The 19,662-nt window shown below is 44.6% G+C and overlaps 1 protein-coding gene across 1 annotated transcript in view; it reads right to left on the reverse strand.

Annotated features, from left to right (window-relative positions):
- The window catches only part of MIB1 (MIB E3 ubiquitin protein ligase 1), a 1,882,202-nt gene that overhangs the window by 759,588 nt on the left and 1,102,952 nt on the right, over positions 1-19,662 (reverse strand). The window contains exon 16 of the mRNA XM_044065767.1: positions 15,125-15,276. Coding sequence (XP_043921702.1) covers positions 15,125-15,276 — 152 coding nt within the window. The remainder of the gene's footprint in view (positions 1-15,124; positions 15,277-19,662) is intronic.

Genomic DNA, 19,662 nt, shown 5'->3' on the forward strand with positions numbered 1-19,662 from the left:
AGTCTCTGGTATTCGGGCCGACTGAAGGCTACCTGCAGGCAGATAACCCAAGTGTGATGATTGCAACAGTGAAACACGAAGAACATCAGGACATATGGTCATGGGAAGCAATGAGACAAAATTAACACGGTTTGTGACGATCTTTCGAGGGAATCTGTCTCCTACACTGGCATTTACCCTTTCTGGATGACATGAACCCCATAAGCAACACAACAAATGGAAAAAAGATAAGCACAAAAGCAAAAGCTGCAATGGGGCACTTATTTGAAAACAGCTTGGTGAACCAGCAAATGAAGCAGGCATTCAGAATGACAATCAAAAGATGTGGTTTGGACTGGCAGTGAAGTAGTTCTGACGATGGTACATCCGGACATCATCTTTACGCCCTATGCTATACATGGGGAGCATGTGTGTGACATATGGTGTACCTTAAGCAACCTAAAGGCTTTGGTACACTGGCCAAATGTCAGGCTGCCCTTGGCAGAGGATCCCTATTTTAAAGAATACTAAAACAGTGAAATGGAAGGACACTGAAAATGCTTAATTTTATTGATCTTTGGCATACATTTCTTTATTGAATGTCTTTGTGTTTTTTTTTTTGTCTGAGTTTTAACATTCACAACCGCTACTCTGAAGTTGTTTTTCAGACTACTAAATTACATTAAAGCAAAATAGAAGTTATGTCCTTACCATAACGTTCCATGTGGAGTGTTCATCTCGCCTTTGTTCTTACACATGGGTTCGGAGCCGATCCTCGGCTCCGTGCCGGCCGCTTGCAAGCTCTGCATCGAGAAGAAGCTTGAGACAATCTAATACCCACAATCCCCCTCTGCCTTTACCTCAGATCTAGTTTGCAAGCAAACCAGTCTCTAGAGAGAGCACATTCATGCTTACATCACATATGCACAGAACTAAGAGTCTATACATAACTATATATAAAAGGATACATAGATATATATATATATACATGCCAACTATGTACAAAAACATCTGCAAAGCAGAAGCAGAATGCTCCCGGCCAGGCATCAAAAAGAACGTTCTTCTTAAGGGCGGGAGGGTGGGAATGTAAGAACAAAGGCGAGATGAACACTCCACATGGAACGTTATGGTAAGGACATAACTTCTATATGTGATAGTGTTCAATCTCGCCGTTTGTTCTTACACATGGGTGGCGTCCCTAGCTCCTTGTTCCTGAGGAACTCACGGAAGGACGTTCTTGAGCACAGTGGAACCAAAGGTCGCCCTGTCCCTAGAAGCCTTGTCTACCTTATAATGAGAAATGAATGTATGTGGCTTAGACCAAGTAGCAGCCGCACAAATAGCGTCTAGTGGTAGGCGGGCTGCATGAGCCAGAGATGTAGACACTGACCTTGTGGAATGTCCTTTGGGTTTGTGTAAGAGAGTTAAATTTGAGGAATCATAGACATAGATTATACAATCCGTTAGCCACTTAGAAAGAGTTCTTTTGGTAACCGCTAGTCCTTTCCTGCTATCAGCAAAGGCCACAAAAGTTGATCAGTTTTTCTGTGATCTTTTGTTCTATCCAAGTAAAATCTTAGTTGTCTGTGAACATCTAATTTGTGCAACATATACTCCATTTTGTTGGAGTGATTTTTGAAGAAGGTGGGTAATTCAATGGACTGATTAATATTGTTAATAGAACACACTTTAGGGAGGAAGGATGAATTAGTTCGAAGAGAAACTCTGTCAGAGTGAAAGATCAAATAAGGGTGCTTGATGGAGAGAGCCTGAAGTTCAGATACTCGCCTAGCGGAAGTAATGGCCACCAAAAAGAGAGTCTTCCAGGACAAAAATTTTAATGGGCAAGAAGAGGCAGGTTCAAAGGGGGGCAACATTAATTTAGATAACAACAAGTTTAGACTCCAAGGTGACGTAGGAGATCTGACTGGTGGTCTAATATGAAAAACCCCTTTTAAAAAGGCTTTACAAAGTCTGTGGGCCATAACAGGAGCCCCACATTCTTCCACAAGGAAATTCGAAATGGCAGCCAATTGAACTTTTAGTGTAGCAGGAGAAGCACCCTGATGGAATAAGTCCGTTAAAAACTCTAATATTTTATTCAAAGGAGCTATAAAAGGATCCACTTGCTGTGCATTCGCCCAGAATACAAATCGCTTCCATTTACTAGAATATGTTTTAGTAGTGGAAGCTTTATGAGAAGCCACCAATATATTCCGAACTGCTGGCAAAAGAAGATCAGACCTGGCTAAGTTGGGAATTGGAGCAACCAAGCTGCTAGATGGAGGGACAGGAGTGCGGGATGGGGAGCCCCTGACGAGTGAGTCAATAGATCTGGCTCTGGGTCCAGAATCCAGGGTCCCCGAATGCAGTGTGTCTTCAGGAAGGGAAACCAAATTTGACGAGGCCAGAATGGGGCAATGAGGATTATTGTCCTGTGTAGGTTTCTGGCTTTCTGGAGAAACTTTGATATCAGGGAAATGGAGGAAATGCGTACAGGAGTCCCGGGGCCAATCGTGAATCAGTGCGTCCCTGGGGACTTCCCCTGGAGGGGGTAATAGGGCAAAGTAGCTCCTGCATTTGGCGTTCATTGGAGACGCAAACAGATCGCAGGAAGGCTGGCCCCACGTGCGAAAAATCCTTTTCGCCACTGACTGTTTTAGGGACCACTCGTGCGGTAACAGAATTGCTCTGCTCAGCCTGTCGGCTATGACATTGGATGACCCCGGGATGTGCGTTGCTATTAGAAAGCGACCCGTGGACTCCGCCCACTGCCAGATTCTCATGGCCTCTCTGCATAGCTGATAGGACTTGGTTCCCCTTGCTTGTTTATGTACCAGACTACAGACATGTTGTCCGTCTGAACTGCAATAGTTCCCAGAGGAAGAAGGGGAGCAAAGTGTTGCAACGCTAGAAACACTGCCCTCAACTCTAGAACATTGATGTGCAGATTGTACTCCAAATTGGTCCATTTGCCTTGGACTGTCTGTCCCTGAAAGATGCCCCCCCACCCTATCAGGGAAGCGTCCGTGGTCACCGTAACTGTAGGCGTGGGTAGCACAAATGGTCTCCCCTTGGAAAGGTTGCACGTTTGAAGCCACCAGTTTAGATGTGTTTTGCATGTTTTTGTTATAAGAATCTCGTGTGTTAGAGGTAGTTGTTGAAACGACCATTGTGCAAACAGTAGCCATTGTAGGACTCTCATGTGCAGCCTTCCCAAGGGTATTGCAATAAGAGAGGCTGACATGAGTCCCAAAACCTTCAGTACCAGTTTTGCTGGAGATCTCCTTGACAAAAGTAGAAGACGTATGTGAGTCTGAAGTGATAGTATCCTTTCTGGGGGAAGTCTTAGAATTAACTGACGTGTGTTTAATTCTGCTCCTATGAACAAGATACTTTGTGATGGCTGAAGCAAGGATTTTCCAAAGTTTACGGAAATTCCTAGGTGAACACACAGTCGAAGAGTAAAGTCTCTGGCCTGTAATAGTTGACGCTGGGTGGTGGCAGAAAGGAGCCAGTCGTCCAGATACGGAAACACCTGGAATCCTTGGCGTCTCAAGTGAGACGCTACCACTGCCATGCATTTGGTGAAGACCCTGGGGGCTGAGGTCAGACCAAAGGGCAGGGCTCGAAATTGAAAGTGACTGGCCCCCAGCCAGAAGCGCAAATGATCTCTGGATGCCCTGGCCATTTTGATGTGGTAGTATGCATCTTCTAGATCTACTGAGCACATCCAGTCGTCCTTCTGTAAGAATGGAAGGATCGATTGAAGCGTGACCATTTGGAACTTTTCTTTCCTGACGAAGGTATTGAGGTAGCTTAGGTCCAGGATGGGCCTCCAGTCCCCTGTTTTCTTTGGAACTAAAAAGAACCTTGAGTAAGTCCCGAATCCTTGCTGGTCCGCTGGGACTGGTTGGATGACTCTTTTCTAGCAGCTTTGAAATTTCTATAGCTGCTGGCTCTCAGATGGGGCGTACATCTGGGAGTCTTTTCTTTGGGATGGGATGGGATAGAAAGGGTATGTTGTAACCTCTGGTAACCACGCTTTTACCCACTTGTCTGTAGTTATATTTTGCCAGGCCTGAGGGTATAAAGCTAAGCGACCCCGACTGCCTCCAGAGCAGGACAGTCGGGCCTCCTCTCAGGAGTGCTGGAAAGGTTTACCAGGAGTGTATCCCTGTCACCTTGATGTTGCGGACCCCTCTGCCGCCAGGGCAGCGTCTTCCACCTCTGCCCCTCCTCTGCCTCTAGAAGGCATCTCCCTGTGTGCCTGGGAAAGATCCTTGGGGTTTTCGAAACCACATTTTTCCACCACGTTGCCCTTTGGGGTACGGTCTGGTTGGGGTGGGAAAACGGACTCTGACAGCAGACAGAGTCTTTCCCTCCTGTTCACACCGGGTAAGGGTCTCCTTTACTTTGGGGCCAAAGAGAGTGGCACCGTCAAATGGGGCGTTAGTAAAGGAAGACTTGAAGGCTTCCGCAAATGAACATAAGCGCATCCAGGATTGTCTGCGAAGAGCAATCGCTGAAGCTGCTGCCCTACTCGAACCTTCGGCTGCGTAGGAAATCAGCCTCATGGACGAGTTCACAATGGATGTAAGGGTATTAAGTTGCGCTGTCACTTTCTCTGAAACAGCCGCATCTGTAGTACCCTGGAGGGTATCTCCCAACTCTTTGACTAGATCCCTCTGTAGACGTGTAAAATGGGTCAAATAGTTCAGGGATCGCATGGAAAAGGCCGCTGAACTAAAAATGCGCTTCCCGTACCTATCCATCGTCCTAGAATCTTTATTAGGGGGATGGACAGATGAGGAAGACACCGACATCTCCTTTTTCGTGGCCGCTGCCACCACCATAGCGTCCACTGGAACTCCTTTTGTTAAGTAGGTCTTGTCCTGAGGTGCCGTGATGTATTTATTGGGTTTCCTTGGGACTGGTTCCACTGTGTCAGGAGCCTCCACGCCTCTTGAGCAATTAGTTCCATTAATTCGTCGAAGGGCGGAGTGACCCAGGAGGAAGAAGGGCGAGCACCAAATGCCTTCAGCAAAACTGACTCATCCTCAGAAGGGGGAAGGGACTGCCAGTCACCTCTCTGTTTCAGGATCTCCAATATGTCCGAAAAAGAGACATCTTCTGAAGGTGACTTCGGGGACCCTTCTGACTCATCTAAGTCAGTATCAGATGTCAAGGATTCTTGTGGAGAATCCAAGTGTCTCCTCTTACACAATCTTTTCCTAGGGACTTCTTCGTGGGGAGCATCCGAAGAAGCCTCCGAGGAAGAGGGGCACCCTCCAGGGGTGGCTGAGACACTGGTGCTCGACGCTTGGATGTGGCCGTGGGTGCAGAGGAGGATAACGACCCTTTATGGGGAGGAGAGGTTGCTTCCACTGATGTGGTTGTCTGGGTAGACAACACCTTCCTCATTAGGTCGAACGCCCCCGGGTCCCGCATCGAAGAATCCCCGGTTCGAAGAAATGGGAAGAATCCCGAAACAGGCACGAAGGCATCGACCCGAGGACGGAGCCGAATCGATCCGCCGAGGCCCCGAGGGAAGAGTCGGAACCGAAACGTCGGTTCGACTCGCCCCGGAACCAAGGACAGATCGTTGGCTCCGAGACTCGGTATCGGTCCGACGGAGTCGAGGTGAGAGGAACAGACCGAGAAAAAGACGGTTCTGGACCCGAGGGCTCCACAATCAGAAGATCAACCTCTTCCGGCTCCAAAGACTGAACAGGTCTCGGAGGAGGAATGGATGGAGACACTGGGAGGCTTTCAAGTTTCGACACCAACTGGGTGGAAACTGAAATAAGTTTGGACAGGGCCGAATGCTCCAATAACTTCTGCACCACACGATCCACATCGACATCGGAGAGTTTGGAAGAAGAACGGGTCGAAGGAACCGAAGACGGAGCCGACCTCAATAAGGTTGAAGGAGGGAGCTCCATCACCGGTTCCAAGACTCGAGGCTCAGGAACCGACACCAGTTGAACACTCGGCCCCGAAGTCTGTGGAACCGGTGATCTAACTTTGCTGAAGAGCTCGGAGCCGATGACTTGGGCTCCGACGTCTTCGATTCCTTAGAGGATTTCGATGCCTGGTCAGAAGCATCCAGAGCCTCCTGAAAAGAAGGTTTTAATAAACCTCTGTCCATGAGTTTCCTGCGCCTATCTGTCATGACCCTCCCACTAAAAGAGTGACAGATAGAACAGTCCTCTTGTAAGTGGAGAGGGCCAAGACAGTAGACGCAGGAACTATGGTTGTCAGTCACTGACATTTTCTGGCCACACTGACAACGCTTAAATCCTGACTTTACCTTATCAGACATTTTACAAGAAAAAGACAAGTTCTGTATAATAGTCAAATCCGAAAAATTAGTGTCAAATCCGATTTAAAAGTCGAGTCCGGTTCAAATTTAAGAAGGGTTGGTAGGCCCCGAAAAACTCTAACCGATTAATAAGATTAACGGTACCGAGAAATTAACCCACTCAACACACAAACACTCAGTATATCAAGTTATCCTCGTAGTATCAAATAGAACAAAATTATCCAATAAAATATAACAAAATAAGTTACATCTTAACTTCAGATGCTCGAGCTAGCTCCCAGCGATGCAAACGCAGCAGCGGCAAACTAGATCTGAGGTAAAGGCAGAGGGGGATTGTGGGTATTAGATTGTCTCGAGCTTCTTCTCGATGCAGAGCTTGCAAGCGGCCGGCACGGAGCCGAGGATCGGCTCCGAACCCATGTGTAAGAACAAACGGCGAGATTGAACACTATCACATCACTAGTTTAGATATTTTAAGAACAGCCTGGACACCTACTATGGGAGAAACTGTTTTGAGATATTGGCAGAGTAGAAGGGCGTTAATGCCTGTGCTTGAAATATTTATATGTATATATCTAATTAGTAGTAATATGCACATTTAGATAACCACAGGCCAAGAGTTTTGGCCCTCAAGGTATGGAAAAAATAAGACAGGGCCCAGAAGTGGTATGTGCATCTCTAACCACATGGGTTCTTTCAGAAAATCAGCTATCCACTGCACAACATAAATACTTATATTAAGACATACATGTCTGTCAATAAAGCCTACATGGGGAATAATGTCAAAAGCCTTGGCCACCTCCAGATATTCTGTATGTAGAGTATAACCACTAACCAGTGCATCAACTAAAGAGAGATGAGTGAAGGCATACAAGATTTTACATGACAACTTAACAGATCATTGGAGCCATTTAGAAAAGACTGAAAAAGAACTGACAAATTTCAAAGAAATGGGAAGAGAATACAGCACCAAACTATTCAACAAGTCCTATTGGTGTGGAATATTTGCACTGAAAAATCTGCACAGTTACTTCCCCAAGTGCAGGTGTTGGAGATGAAATGGGGGACAAACAGGAATTTAGGAACCTCCATTTTGGGAATCTACACAGCTGACTGATTTTAAATACCTCTTACAGAATGTTTTAATACAAATGCTGGGGAGACAAACTGTAGTAAGTAAAGAGACATGATGCATTTGAGTCAGTGAAGAGAAGATGAGTGGTTTGGGTGAATTGGTGGGTATGGAAAAATATGAAAGCATGATGAAACAATATTTAATTTGAGTAAAATGTATAACACATGAAAATGACAAAAGAAAGATGTGTTTGAAATGTATTATTAATGTATGTGACTCGCTGCAAGTGTGATGAAAAAATAAAACTTGTTATAAAAACAGAATTATGATAAATGGATATGACCAAATACATGAACGTAAACAATCATCTCAGAAAACACAATCATGTAATCTACCAAGACAGTTGAAGCTCTCTAAGTTGATATGAAGTATATACAAGGATGAAGACATTTACATACCCAAGAAAATTAAATCCACTGTTTTTGAAAAACTATTTAAAATATGTATCTATTTAAAAAAGTATAAGAATTCTAAGAAAAGATTTACTGCAGTATACATTAAAAGAAATTTAGAACAGGCAATAGTACACAATATACAGTACACTGCAAACAGGAAGCCTGAAAATAGGGAAAAATAATAATGGGAGGTAAAAGTAAACAGGTGTGGACAAAAATAGTAAGGGAAAGCAGGAGATGTGCTTGAGGAAGGGAAGAGTAAAAAAAAAGTACAAACAAAGTGAACAGAGATGAAAAACAACTAGTAAGCAGAATTTGTAAAGGGAAAAACTAAAGTGTGTAACTATAGAGACACAATACAGAGAACACATGCTAAGGGTATAAGACAGCAGTAAGGCAGCCTCTTGAAAGGGAAAAACAAAGACAGCAGTGAAGAGGATAGCAAGCAAGCAATAATGCCCAACAGTGTAGAAGCGACACGGGAAATAACAGACGGCCCAAGTGTGTTGTGAGGTCTGATGTAAAAGTCAGAGCAATACAGGAAATGGCAACCACGACATACTTCCAGAACACATACTTAAAAGTGTCAGGTTTACCCCAAAAGAGCTACAAAAAATAGAGTCCTATAGCAAACAGACCAAACTGTGAAGTCCTTGTCTTTGGTAAATAAACATGTCTAGAGAAGTTAGGGAAAGACAAGTGAAAACATAAAAAGGACAGAATTAAGAACAGATGAAAACACACAAGGGTAAAAAAAAAAATAATAAAAAATAAATAAATAAATAAATAAAAAAACATATTAAAAGAGCAATCTGCATCCAACAGTCTTTCATTAACTACCCTGGGACGGTGGTGAAGCGGTAGAGTTGTTGCCTCACAGCAAGAGGTTCTCCCGTTCGATTATCAGCTGGAGTGCAGGGAGCGCCTTCTGTGTGGAGTCTGCATGTCCTCCCCGCAGTTGGGTGGGCATTCGAAAGATGTGTAAATGGGCGTGCCTTGGTTGAACGTCGAGCTGGCACCTCGGTGTTCGTGAAAATCTACTGCCAATCATCAGTGGACTGGAGTTCCGCTGTGGCGACCCCTAATCAGGAAAAGCCGAAAGACAACAGTCTTCCATTAACTGAAAAGTACAGTTGTGTACCTACGATAAATGTAGATGTTTGAGTGTATTCACTGTTGCAGTCATTACAATTGGGTTATCCTGCTGGCAGGCTACCCGCAGTCGGCCTGAGTTCCAAAGTCTAGGTCCAGCGTTGGTTGCTGTCGCCTCCTCCCTGAAGTCAGTGCACCAGAGGTATAAAAGATGCAGCTGACGCCATTTTCTTCAGTTTTTCTAGCCCCAGATGTCAGGTGCCCCTAAAATGGCAGGCTCACTAATGCCAAAAAACATGCATAATCAATAAACAACTTTTCCTTCATCTACAAGCAAATATACCACATAGGTTGTATAGAATAGAGAAGTACGATAAGTCCCAGCAAGGAAAAGGGGGATGGAGGGAGGGTAACCTGGATTGCAGCAGTGAATACACTCGAACATCTACATTTATGGTAGGTACACAACTGTACTATGTTCATCGTGTTTCACTGTTGCAGTCATTACAATTGGGTTGAATCCCAAAGCTATGGTTGGGGGGCTGGTGCAAAACAGGATTAGGAGAGGCTATCAGGTCCTGCAGAACTGCAATGGCAAAGCCTGCCCTGGATTTAGAATAGAGAGGTAAGTGATAGTTATGCACTAAATTCCAAGTTGCAGCATCTAAGATGTCTTTGGTTGGTACTCCTCTGAGGAAGGCTGCTGAAGTGGCTGCTGCTCTGGTGGAATGTGGCCTAATGCCCTTAGACACGGATTTGCCATGCTGTGAATAGCAGAAACAAATGCAGTGGCCTATCCACTTTGAAATAGTCTTCTTTGAGATAGGCTTTCCTTGTGATCCTGCAGCATATGCTACTAGAAGTTGTTCTGTCTTTCTGAAAGCTTTGGTTCTGTCCACGTAGAAGTGTAGTTGTCTGTGAATGTCCAAAGAATGCAGATGTCTCTCACCCTTACTCTGTGGGTTTGGGTAAAAGGTAGGCAAGTGAATTGTTTGGTTAAGGGCCACACTGGTCACTACCTTAGGCATAAATGTAGGGTTTGTCCTCAGAGAAACCCTGTCAGGATGGAAAATGATAAAAGGTTCCACAGCCATGAGTGCCTGTAACTCTGAGACTCATCTAGCGGAGGTTATTGCTAGGAGCAGAGTTGTTTTCCAGGATAAGAATTGTATATCAGCAGCAGAGGCTGGCTCAAAGGGAGGAAGTGTAAGTTTTTCCAAGACATAGTTGAGGTCCCATGCAGGTACTGGTGCTCTCCTTGGGGGTCTTATGTTTTTGGCCCCTCTGAGGTACTGCCTTAGTAATGGATGAGAAAAAATAGGTGGTTCTGTATTGTAATGAGCTGAAATGGCAGAGGCATGAATTTTAATTCATGACAAAGAAAGGCCTTTATCCAGCATCTCAGTTAAGCATTGCAAAATCTGAGGAATATTTGGAACAATCGTGTCAATGCCTTGTGCCTGGTTCCAAGCACAGAATCTCTTTCATTTTTCTGCATAAGATTTTCTGGTGCTAGGCCTCCTGGCCATCAAAATAACATCCATAACTGCTTTAGAAAGAAGTGTGTCTTGAATTGCTACATTATCCGCCATGCTGCCAGGTTTAGGGCCCTGAGTTGGCTGAGCAGTATCCAACTGTCTTGTTGTGTCAATAAGTGAGGAATTTGAGGCAGTGTCCAAGCTGGGTATTGAGACAAGCTCTTTAGTATTGGGTACCAGTGCTGGCGGGGCCAGTCTGGGGCAATCAGTATCATTTTTGGCTTCTCTTGTCTGACCTTGAGGAGTACATTCGGTAGGAGAGGAATAGGAGGAAAAGCATATACTGTTAGGTTTTTCCAGCAGAAAGATAGAGCATCCACCTTTCATGCTTGCTTGTGATAAGTCCTTGTGCAGAATCTTTGTAGTTGGCAATTGTGAGGAGAGGCAAACCGGTCTATGTCCGGGCATCCCCAGTTCTTTGTTATCATGCTGAAGACTTGTGGATCCAATTTCCACTCATGGTGATCCATTAGGTTTCTGCTTAGTTCGTCTGCCAGAGTATTTATCTTTCCTGACAGGAACTGTGCTTGCAGATGTAATTGGTAAGTCAATGCTGTATCCCACAAGTTCACTGCTAGACTGCAGAGGGGGTAGGAATGTGTGTCCCCTTGCTTGTTTATGTATCACATGACTGTGGTATTGTCCGTCTTTATCAGTAGTTGTCCTGGATGAAGTAGATCCTTGAAGGCTGTCAGGGCATTTTGAACTGCTAGCATCTCTTTTTGATTGATATGTAGATGTATTTGACTTGTGGACCATGTGCCCTGAATACATCTTCCTGCCATACGGGCGACCCAGGCATAATCTGATGCATCTGTTGTCAATGTCTGCCTGGCTGTGGGTAAGGTGAATAGCTGTCCTGTGTTGTGGTGACAGGCTTTTGCCTACCATCGAAGCTCCTGTTGCAAGCAGGGAATGAGGGTAATTATTGTATCCAGGCTGTGGCAATGCTGAGTCCAAACACTTTTTAGATACCACTGAAATTTCCTCATATGCATTCTTGCATATGGAATTAGCAGAATGCAGGATGCCATGAAGCCCAAAGCCTGCAGAATTTTTCTTGCAGATAACTGGGTCTTTGTTGCCAACATTTTGAAATAAGTAGTCAGTTGTCTGTGTTTGTCTGGCGTGAGATAAGCCATCTGGGCAGTTGTATTTAAGCTTGCACCCAGGAATATTATCTCTTGAGAGGGTACGAGTTTTGATTTCTTTTCGTTTACTGTGTACCCTAGGCCTGTTAGTAATGTTTTTACAAACGCCAGATGCTGTGGTAGAGTGTCCTTGTTCTCTGCTTGAATAAGGCAGTCGTCCAAGTAAGGATATATTTGAATTCCTCTTTAGTCTACAAAAAGCAATTACTGGTGCCAGGCATTTTGTGAAGATCCTGGGCGCAGTAGATAAGCCAAAGGGTAGTGCAGAGAATTGGTAATGCATTAAGCCAGCTATAAATCTGAGGTATCTTCTGCATGATTGTCTGATTGGGACATGCAGGTATGCCTCTTTTAGGTCTAAAGTCACAAGCCAAGCCTTCTTGCCCAGCATGGGCAGAAGCTGCTGCAGAGTTAACATTTAGAATTTTGGAATGTCCAGGAATGTGTTCAGGATAGACAGGTCCAGTATTGGTCTCCAGGTTTTGTCCTTTCTGGGCACCAATAGCAGCCTTGAGTAAAACCCTTGTCCCTGCTCTTGCTGTGGTACTTGCTGAATGGCCCTCATGTCCATGAGGGATGAAACTTATTTTTGTGCCTCTGCCCATTGATTGCGTGGCAGGTCTGGCATACCGTTTGGCCTTGGCAGGGTGTGAAAATGAAACCTGTAGCCCTGGGATATGATATTTAAGACCAATTTGTCCTGAGTGATCATGTGACAATTTTGTGCAAAAAGTGCTGGTTTTCCCCCCAAAGGAGCTGACAGAAAATAAGTGCTTGGTGCTGGCAGGGGAAAGTCATTGAGACTGTTTCCTGTATGGCTGTGATTTTTCTTCTCCGCTTTTGGAGGTTGAAGCACCCCATTGTTTAGACCTGTATGAGCTTTGGGGCTGTGATCTGCCTCTGGGGCGTCTGTATCTACCTCTTTGTGGCCTGTATGACACTGGAAAGGACCAATTCTTTGCAGGCCAGTTCCTGCTAAATCTCGGAGGCTGTACCTGTAAGAAATCCTTGACTGTTTCCATAGATCTAGCTTTGTCCTCCATTTTCTTCAATACCTCTTCTGCTTTAACACCAAACAAGGTGGTATGTTGTAATGGAGCATCTAATAATTTTGCTTTAACATGATCGGGCAGATTCTGTTCTTTTAACCAAGCATGTCTCCTTATGACAGAACCTGTGACAGCGGCCCTGCAAGAGGCCTCTAGAGAATCAAAACCACATTGTAAACTATGCTTTCCTACTTGTTCAGCTGCATGCAATAAATCCTGCATTTCTTTGTTTTCTGCACATTCTGAATTTGTCAACATTTTTTGTTTAAGCAGTGACATTAGATATTGCTGACATTTAAGCATATGAAACTGACAATTTAAAGCTCTTACAGCCAAGGTAGCAGAAGTATAAATCTTTTTCCCCCATCTGTCCAGGGCTCTAGAATCCAGAGGGTATAGGGTTTTTTGCAGTGGACGCCTTAACCCCTTTGGGACCCTGAGAGATAGTTTCTGGGTCTGCAGCAGGGTTTTTATAAAGAAATTTATGTGAATCAGGAACCCTGTAGTATCTGTCTGGTTTAACAAGAGCTGGTGGCAAGAGTCAGGAGACAGTCCAGACTCTGAAAATACATCATCTACAATGTCTAAAACAGGAGGACTAGCAAGGGGCGTTTCTTTAAAAGGACTACCGCATCCACCCCCTTTACAACACAGTAAAGTATCAGCAATGCATCTACCTACTGTGGGAGTAGAACCCAGAGCCTTCTGCATCAAAAGCAAGTACACTACCTGTTGTGCTATTAACAATGCAAACCTGATCTGAAGATGCATATTTTATCTCTTGCCTAAGCCTCTTATCAGAAGGGGGATGGGAACCCCTGATCAAAGTAATTAGGTCTTCGGCCATTTTAAGCATCTGTTTTTTAGGCATGGAGGCCTGTCCAGGAGAATGCTGCACTTGTTTCTTGGTCTTTAGAGCTGCTTTAGTCTTTGCCTTTGAAGCTGAAGTTGGTTTTACATATAACTGTATAGGCCTGAAAACACCCTCAGAAGCCAATGCCTGCTCAGCGGCTCCGGACCCATCTGAGGGAATAGTTTCCGAGTGTCCAATACCTTGAGTTTCCAGTGGCCTAGTCGGCTCCACATGGCTCTGAGGTAGCAGGCATCAGGGGCTGCGGAAGCGCCTCGCTGAGAAACTGGTGACAGGCCTAGCGGAAGCCTCGTCGGTTTTGGACCTCGGGTGCCTCGGATCTGAAATTCGAATTTGAAAATTTCAGGAGTCGGCCAACCGGCACTTGCAAACTGTTTTTGCTTCGGGCACCGGCGGCAAGAAAGACTGAAGAAAACTGCGTCAGATGCATCTTTTATACTCCCGGCGCACTGACGTCAGGGAGGAGGCGACAGCAACCGACACCGGACCTAGACTTTGGAACTCAGGCTGACTGCGGGTAGCCTGCCAGCAGCATAACCCAATTGTAATGACTGCAACAGTGAAACACGATGAACATCCTCGTCTACAGTGATTCATCAATTAGATCTCACACTGCATTTCATTTACAAATAAGCAACACATTCGTTTATAAAATGTAAAGGGTGCTAAGAATTCAAAAGATTTACGGTGAAAAATTATAGCTTGACCATATAAGAAAGCAACTCTTCTTCATATGCTTGTGGAATCTATCAGTACAGACTCTCCGTCTCGGACAACTGTCAGAAAGATTTTTTTTTATGCTTTTTGTACCTGCTAACCATTAAATCTCCTGAAGCAGACTTGAGCTCATCTTTCAGAGCCGTCTAGGACTGACATACAGACAGCCATGAGGGTTACTTGCATCTTCGCTAATACCCTGGAAATGAGGACATTAGTGTTTTTTTCCCTCTTTTTTTAATAGCCTAACCTGTCCCCCAGGGGGATATAACCTGCACCACTCAGGAAGCTTCAAGGTCTTCCAATATGCAAGTGCATGTTCCTGTGTGCTTACTTGCTGAAGGCTTTCTCCAATCTTCAGAGTGGTAAGCTACATGAATGCTCTCAGAGTGCGTACCTACCTCTTTCCTCAGGAGAACTGCTATAACACATGGTGAACCCGGCCACCCCCCCTCCCCCGGTCCAAGGATAGAGACGCCCATCCTCTCTGACAGCCCCTTCAATGGCCCAAGCCACTAATTGAACTCAGGTTGTCTGGGTTGTAATCATGCCTTTATTCCTCTATGCCACCAAGTTGGCTGACTGTCTAAACAGTTTCAGGTTTTTTTTTGTTTTGTTTTTTTTTATAATCTCGTCCTTTCTATAAACACAAGATAGTAGCTCACGGACATCATACATCTTGACAAAAATGCCAGATGTTAAACTTTCAAACACTTTCACTATCCACTTTCCAGTCAAAACCAAAAATATAACTTATTCCCAGTAAATCTCACAAGATCAGTCACTTAGCCTCTGTCTTAGCCATAGGTACATTAGACAATACATTAGCAGAGAAACAATATCTGGTTTGCCTACAGACATGCTGTTCTTACCTTGGGTTTCCTCTCAGTGCAGCATGATGAAGAGCATTGAAGCCATTATTATTTGTGATGGTAACATCAGCAGCTGCTTCCAGAAGTACAGCCAGTATGTCATCCCGTTTTTTACTTATGGCATCATGAAGGGGTGTATCACCTTCAGAATCCTTAACAAAAGGTATAAACACACCCATATCAACATCTGACTTAAGTCCACAAAAGTAATAAGATACTCATGTTAAAACAGCTGCTCTATGACACAACAGTGGAGTTAATTTAGTTTATCTTCTTTTAGCCATTAACTTGAAACACACTTCTTCCCATTAGTAAAAAGAGGGGTCAAAAGACCAATTACAGTTTTAGATAAATAAGCTCTTCAGGAAGAATACTGGAAATGCTGCATTACTAATGACACCTACTCAGACTGTCTTGTGTCACTAAAAAAATAATTGTTAATTAAAGTGTTATCAAATGTCACCTGAAACTCCTTAAACATAACATCTTAAATGTAGCTGTTACTGAAGTATAATCAAATATGTGGAAGAATACATTCTCATAAGTATCGCAAGCATTTAAAATGGACAAAGTCTTGCAATGCTTGGTGAAGTTAGTTTACTCCCAGGATTGTTCTATAATTCTAATAAATAAAACCACTAAACCACAAAAAAAAAAAAAGTTGATTCGATGCTGTTCTTGATGTTTTGAAGAGCTGAATGTGTCATTCACTGAATGGTGATGGAAGAAATGAAGTGTATGTGCATGCATGCTCATAGCTGAATTCGAACATTTTGATGATGAAGCAAGTCATGAGATGCAGCGAGACAGCCATGTTCTGTTGCAATCAAATTAAGAAATCCAAGAAAATCACTGCTACCAAACAATTCAGACATGACAAATAGCTTGGTTGGTAATGAGAAAAAATAAACTGTGGAATCTGACTGGACTCTTTGCATTACACTTGAAACATCTAGAAGTGGCTGGAATGCAGGATGCAGTGTTTCTGCACAAACATGCAGACACTGTGCCCACTAAACAAATACCTGAGATTTGGGATAACTCAACAGACAGTAAAACAAATGAAGCAGGTAGAAATAACAGTTATGTATAACATCTTACCATAACCATAGATGTCCTTCTCTTCCATGTTGCAGTATTCTTGGTGTGGGATTTTCTACCTTCAGGCGACTTGTACATCGGCTCCTATACAAAAGCTTCAGCTTGGCTGTTGCAGCTGCGTAGGACATCACATGTAGGGCCATAAATATGAAGTCTGCATGCAAAATCCTCAGAACCTGAAGCTAAGCAGGCAAAGTAGGTGGCCCAACAGGATAGGCTGCCAAAGGTGACATGAATAAGGCCCTGGGTCTCTTCTGTAATGGAGAGAGGCATCAGGGATCAGTTAGACTGGTAGAGTCTTTGAGGGGGAATGGTGGGTGGAAGGAATACTGCAACATGGAAGAGAGGGACATCTATGGTTATGGCAAGATTTTACAAAACTATTCTATGTCCTTCTATTCCTATGTTGCAGTATTCTTGGTGTGTGAGAGTACCACAGCTTAGTTTGATGAAAGGGTGGCGGATGAAAAAGATGATTCCACAAAGACTTGTAGGATTGCCATGGCAAATTCTGCACGTGCTTTGGAAATTTGGTCCAATTTGTAATGTTTGGTGAAAGCGTGGATAGTGGACCATGTAGATGCTTTCATAATGGAAGCTGTGTCCATGCCTTTTTGGAAGGCCGTGGAAGTGGCCACTGCTCTTGTGGAGTGGGCATTAACCCCAACCGGAGGGGGGTTTCCATGGTGCTAGGCTGCACAATTTGTACACCTTGGTACCTGCTTGTTTGTTGATGTACCTAACTACAGTGGTATTGTCCATCACTATCAGAAGAGGACCTGGTAGCAGTAGGGGTATGAAGGTCTGCAGAGCTAAAAGAACTGCTGTCATCTCCTTTACACTGATGTGTTCGGTTTTCATGGGAGGATGCCACTGGGCTTGGACTCTGTAAGAGTGCAAGGTGGTTCCCCAACCTGAGTCTGAGGCATCTGTGTGCAATATTTGTGTGGGTTGTGGGGACTGCAGTGGAAGCCCCTGGTTTAGGTGTACTTGTTGGATCCACCAAATGATTTCTTTCTTTAAACAGGGAAGAAGGGGGATAACTTGTTCCAAGTGATTCTGGTGTTGTGACCAGATATTTTTGAGGTACCACTGCAGTTTTCGCATATGCATTCTGACCAATGGTATCATAGCAATGGTTGCCGCCATCAATCCCAGGTGTCGAAGGAATTGCCTTTCAGTGACTGTCTGGGAGAGCAAGACTTCCTGGAAGTGGGAAGTTAGAGATAGAACCTTGTCCTGTGGGAGAAAGGCTTTCATTTGTTTCGTATTGATTCTGCAACCTAGGAATATCTTGTCCTTCTCTGGGTTCAGGGAGGACTTCTTGAGGTTTGGGGTGAACCCTAGACTTTGTAGAAGGGACATAGTGAAATGTATATGTCTTAAGAGAGAATCTTCAGACTGTGCTAGGATAAGGATGTTGTCCAGATATGGGTAGATCTGTATTACTTGGATTCTGGACAAGGCAATGGCTGGAGTTAGGCACTCTGTAAACACTCTTGGGGCAGTGGATAAACCAAAGGGCAAGGCCATAAATTGGAAGTGCGATGATGGGCCAGAAAAACGCAGGAAACATCTGTGTGAGGCCCTGATGGGAATGTGCAGATAAGCATCTTTTAGGTCCAAGGTGACCATGAAAGCATTTGTGGGTATGAGGGGTAAGAGAGTGGGAAGTGACAGCATTTTGAAGGAGGGCACCTGCAGGTAAAGGTTTAGGAAGGAGAGATCCAAAATGGATCTCCAGGGCCCATCCTTTCGAGGGACCAGGAACAGACAGGAGTACAATCCCTTTCCTTCTTGTCCTGTGGGAACAGGCTCTATTGTGCCTTGTTGTTGCAGGGCTGACAGAATTTGTGGAAAGAGATGGCACTGTTTTTTTGGGGGGAAAAGGAATGCCCTTCTGGGGGGAGGGAGATATGATTCCAGGATAGAAAGTATCCTTTTGAATAACAGTTAATACCCATTGGTCTGTGGTGAATTTTTGCCAGAAGGGGAGACAGTGGGTAAGACGAGCTGAGAGGGCCAGATGGGCAAGGCAGTCATGCATCATTAGAACCTCCCCTGTCCTGAAAGGGTTTGTCTAGGCTGAGGAGGTGGGCCAGTGGGCCTGGATGAGGAATGTCTTCTAGTTCCTCTTCTGGGTCTGGAAAAGGAGGCAGCAGAATGCGGGTTACGCCTAACAAAGGTAGTCTTAGCCGGGTAGGTCATATAAAATTTGGGTACAGGCGATACCAGGAGATGTTTAATATCCTGTAATACTTTGCTTTTTTCTTGCAGATTCTTAAATAGGTCTGCAGATTGCTTTCCAAAGAGGAAGTTTTGATCCAGGGGGGCTTCCAAGATTTTGGACTTGAAGTCCTCTGGCAGATTCTGGAGTCTAAGCCAGGAATATCTTCTAAGGACAGATGCTGATGCTGCAGAGCGAGCAGAAGCTTCTGCAGCATCGTAGCTGCATCTTATGGAGTGTCTAGCCACTTGTAGTGCTAAGGATAATCTGAATAAGATATCTGTTTTAATGGGACTGTCAGGAATTGAAGCCAGCACAGAAGTGGCTTGGGATACTAAGTCCAGGGCATACTTGCTCATGTGAGTTTTATAGTTAATGGCTCTGAAGGCCAAAGTGGAGGAAGTGTACACCTTCTTCCCTATCCTATCCATGGATTTGCTATCTTTATCAGTGGGCAATAGGGAGGCAGAAGGTAACAACCTAGACTGTTTATCAGGGGCAGTGGCAATCACTGCTGGGTCTGCTAAGGGTGGCTTTATGAGGATTTTTTGTTCCTCTGGCACCCTGTAGAAGGGGTCAGGGCACTTAGGTGCAGGAGGCTGCGAGTCAGTTGTTCTAGAGGCTGCAGTAAAGGCATCCAAGTATGAAGGAAGAACAGGGGTACAGCTGAAGGGGAGGGGGACTCCACTTGCAGCAGTTCACAGTATCTTTTTTGGGTTTCTGTCATTTGGGAAGTATCCCATTTGAAATGGTCTTTCATTTTGGTGATGATTTCACCAAATGTAATGTCTTCAGGTGGAGAACCCCCCCCCCTTCCACAGAATCCTCATCAGGAGAATAATACTCCTTGGGAGAAGCAATATGGGATGCATAAGAAATGGGTTCATCCGAGGAAGAGTAGGTGGATTCATGTTCTTCTTCCTCAAGGAGGGGAGCCATGAGAATGGAAGAAGCAGAGGGAGGCCTGGTACTTAGCAGAGGCAACATAGTTGGGGGTGAGGCAGAAGGCCGACGGGCCATAAATGCCTGCATAAGAGAAGAGGTGAAGGCCTCCCAGTCTGGAGGGCCTTCAGAAGCAGGTGTAATGTGTTTTCTTTTCTTCTTCTTTTTGGTTGGAATCAGTCTAGAGCTGGGTTTGGCAGCGGCTGTATCCAAGGTCTGGATCCCGGTCGAAGGAACCACCAAGTCTGGTTCCCCATCGACAGGCATC

Source organism: Protopterus annectens, chromosome 3.part0 (assembly GCF_019279795.1).
Source record: "Protopterus annectens isolate FY-2018-M chromosome 3.part0, PAN1.0, whole genome shotgun sequence".
Classification (NCBI taxonomy): Eukaryota; Metazoa; Chordata; order Ceratodontiformes; family Protopteridae; genus Protopterus; species Protopterus annectens.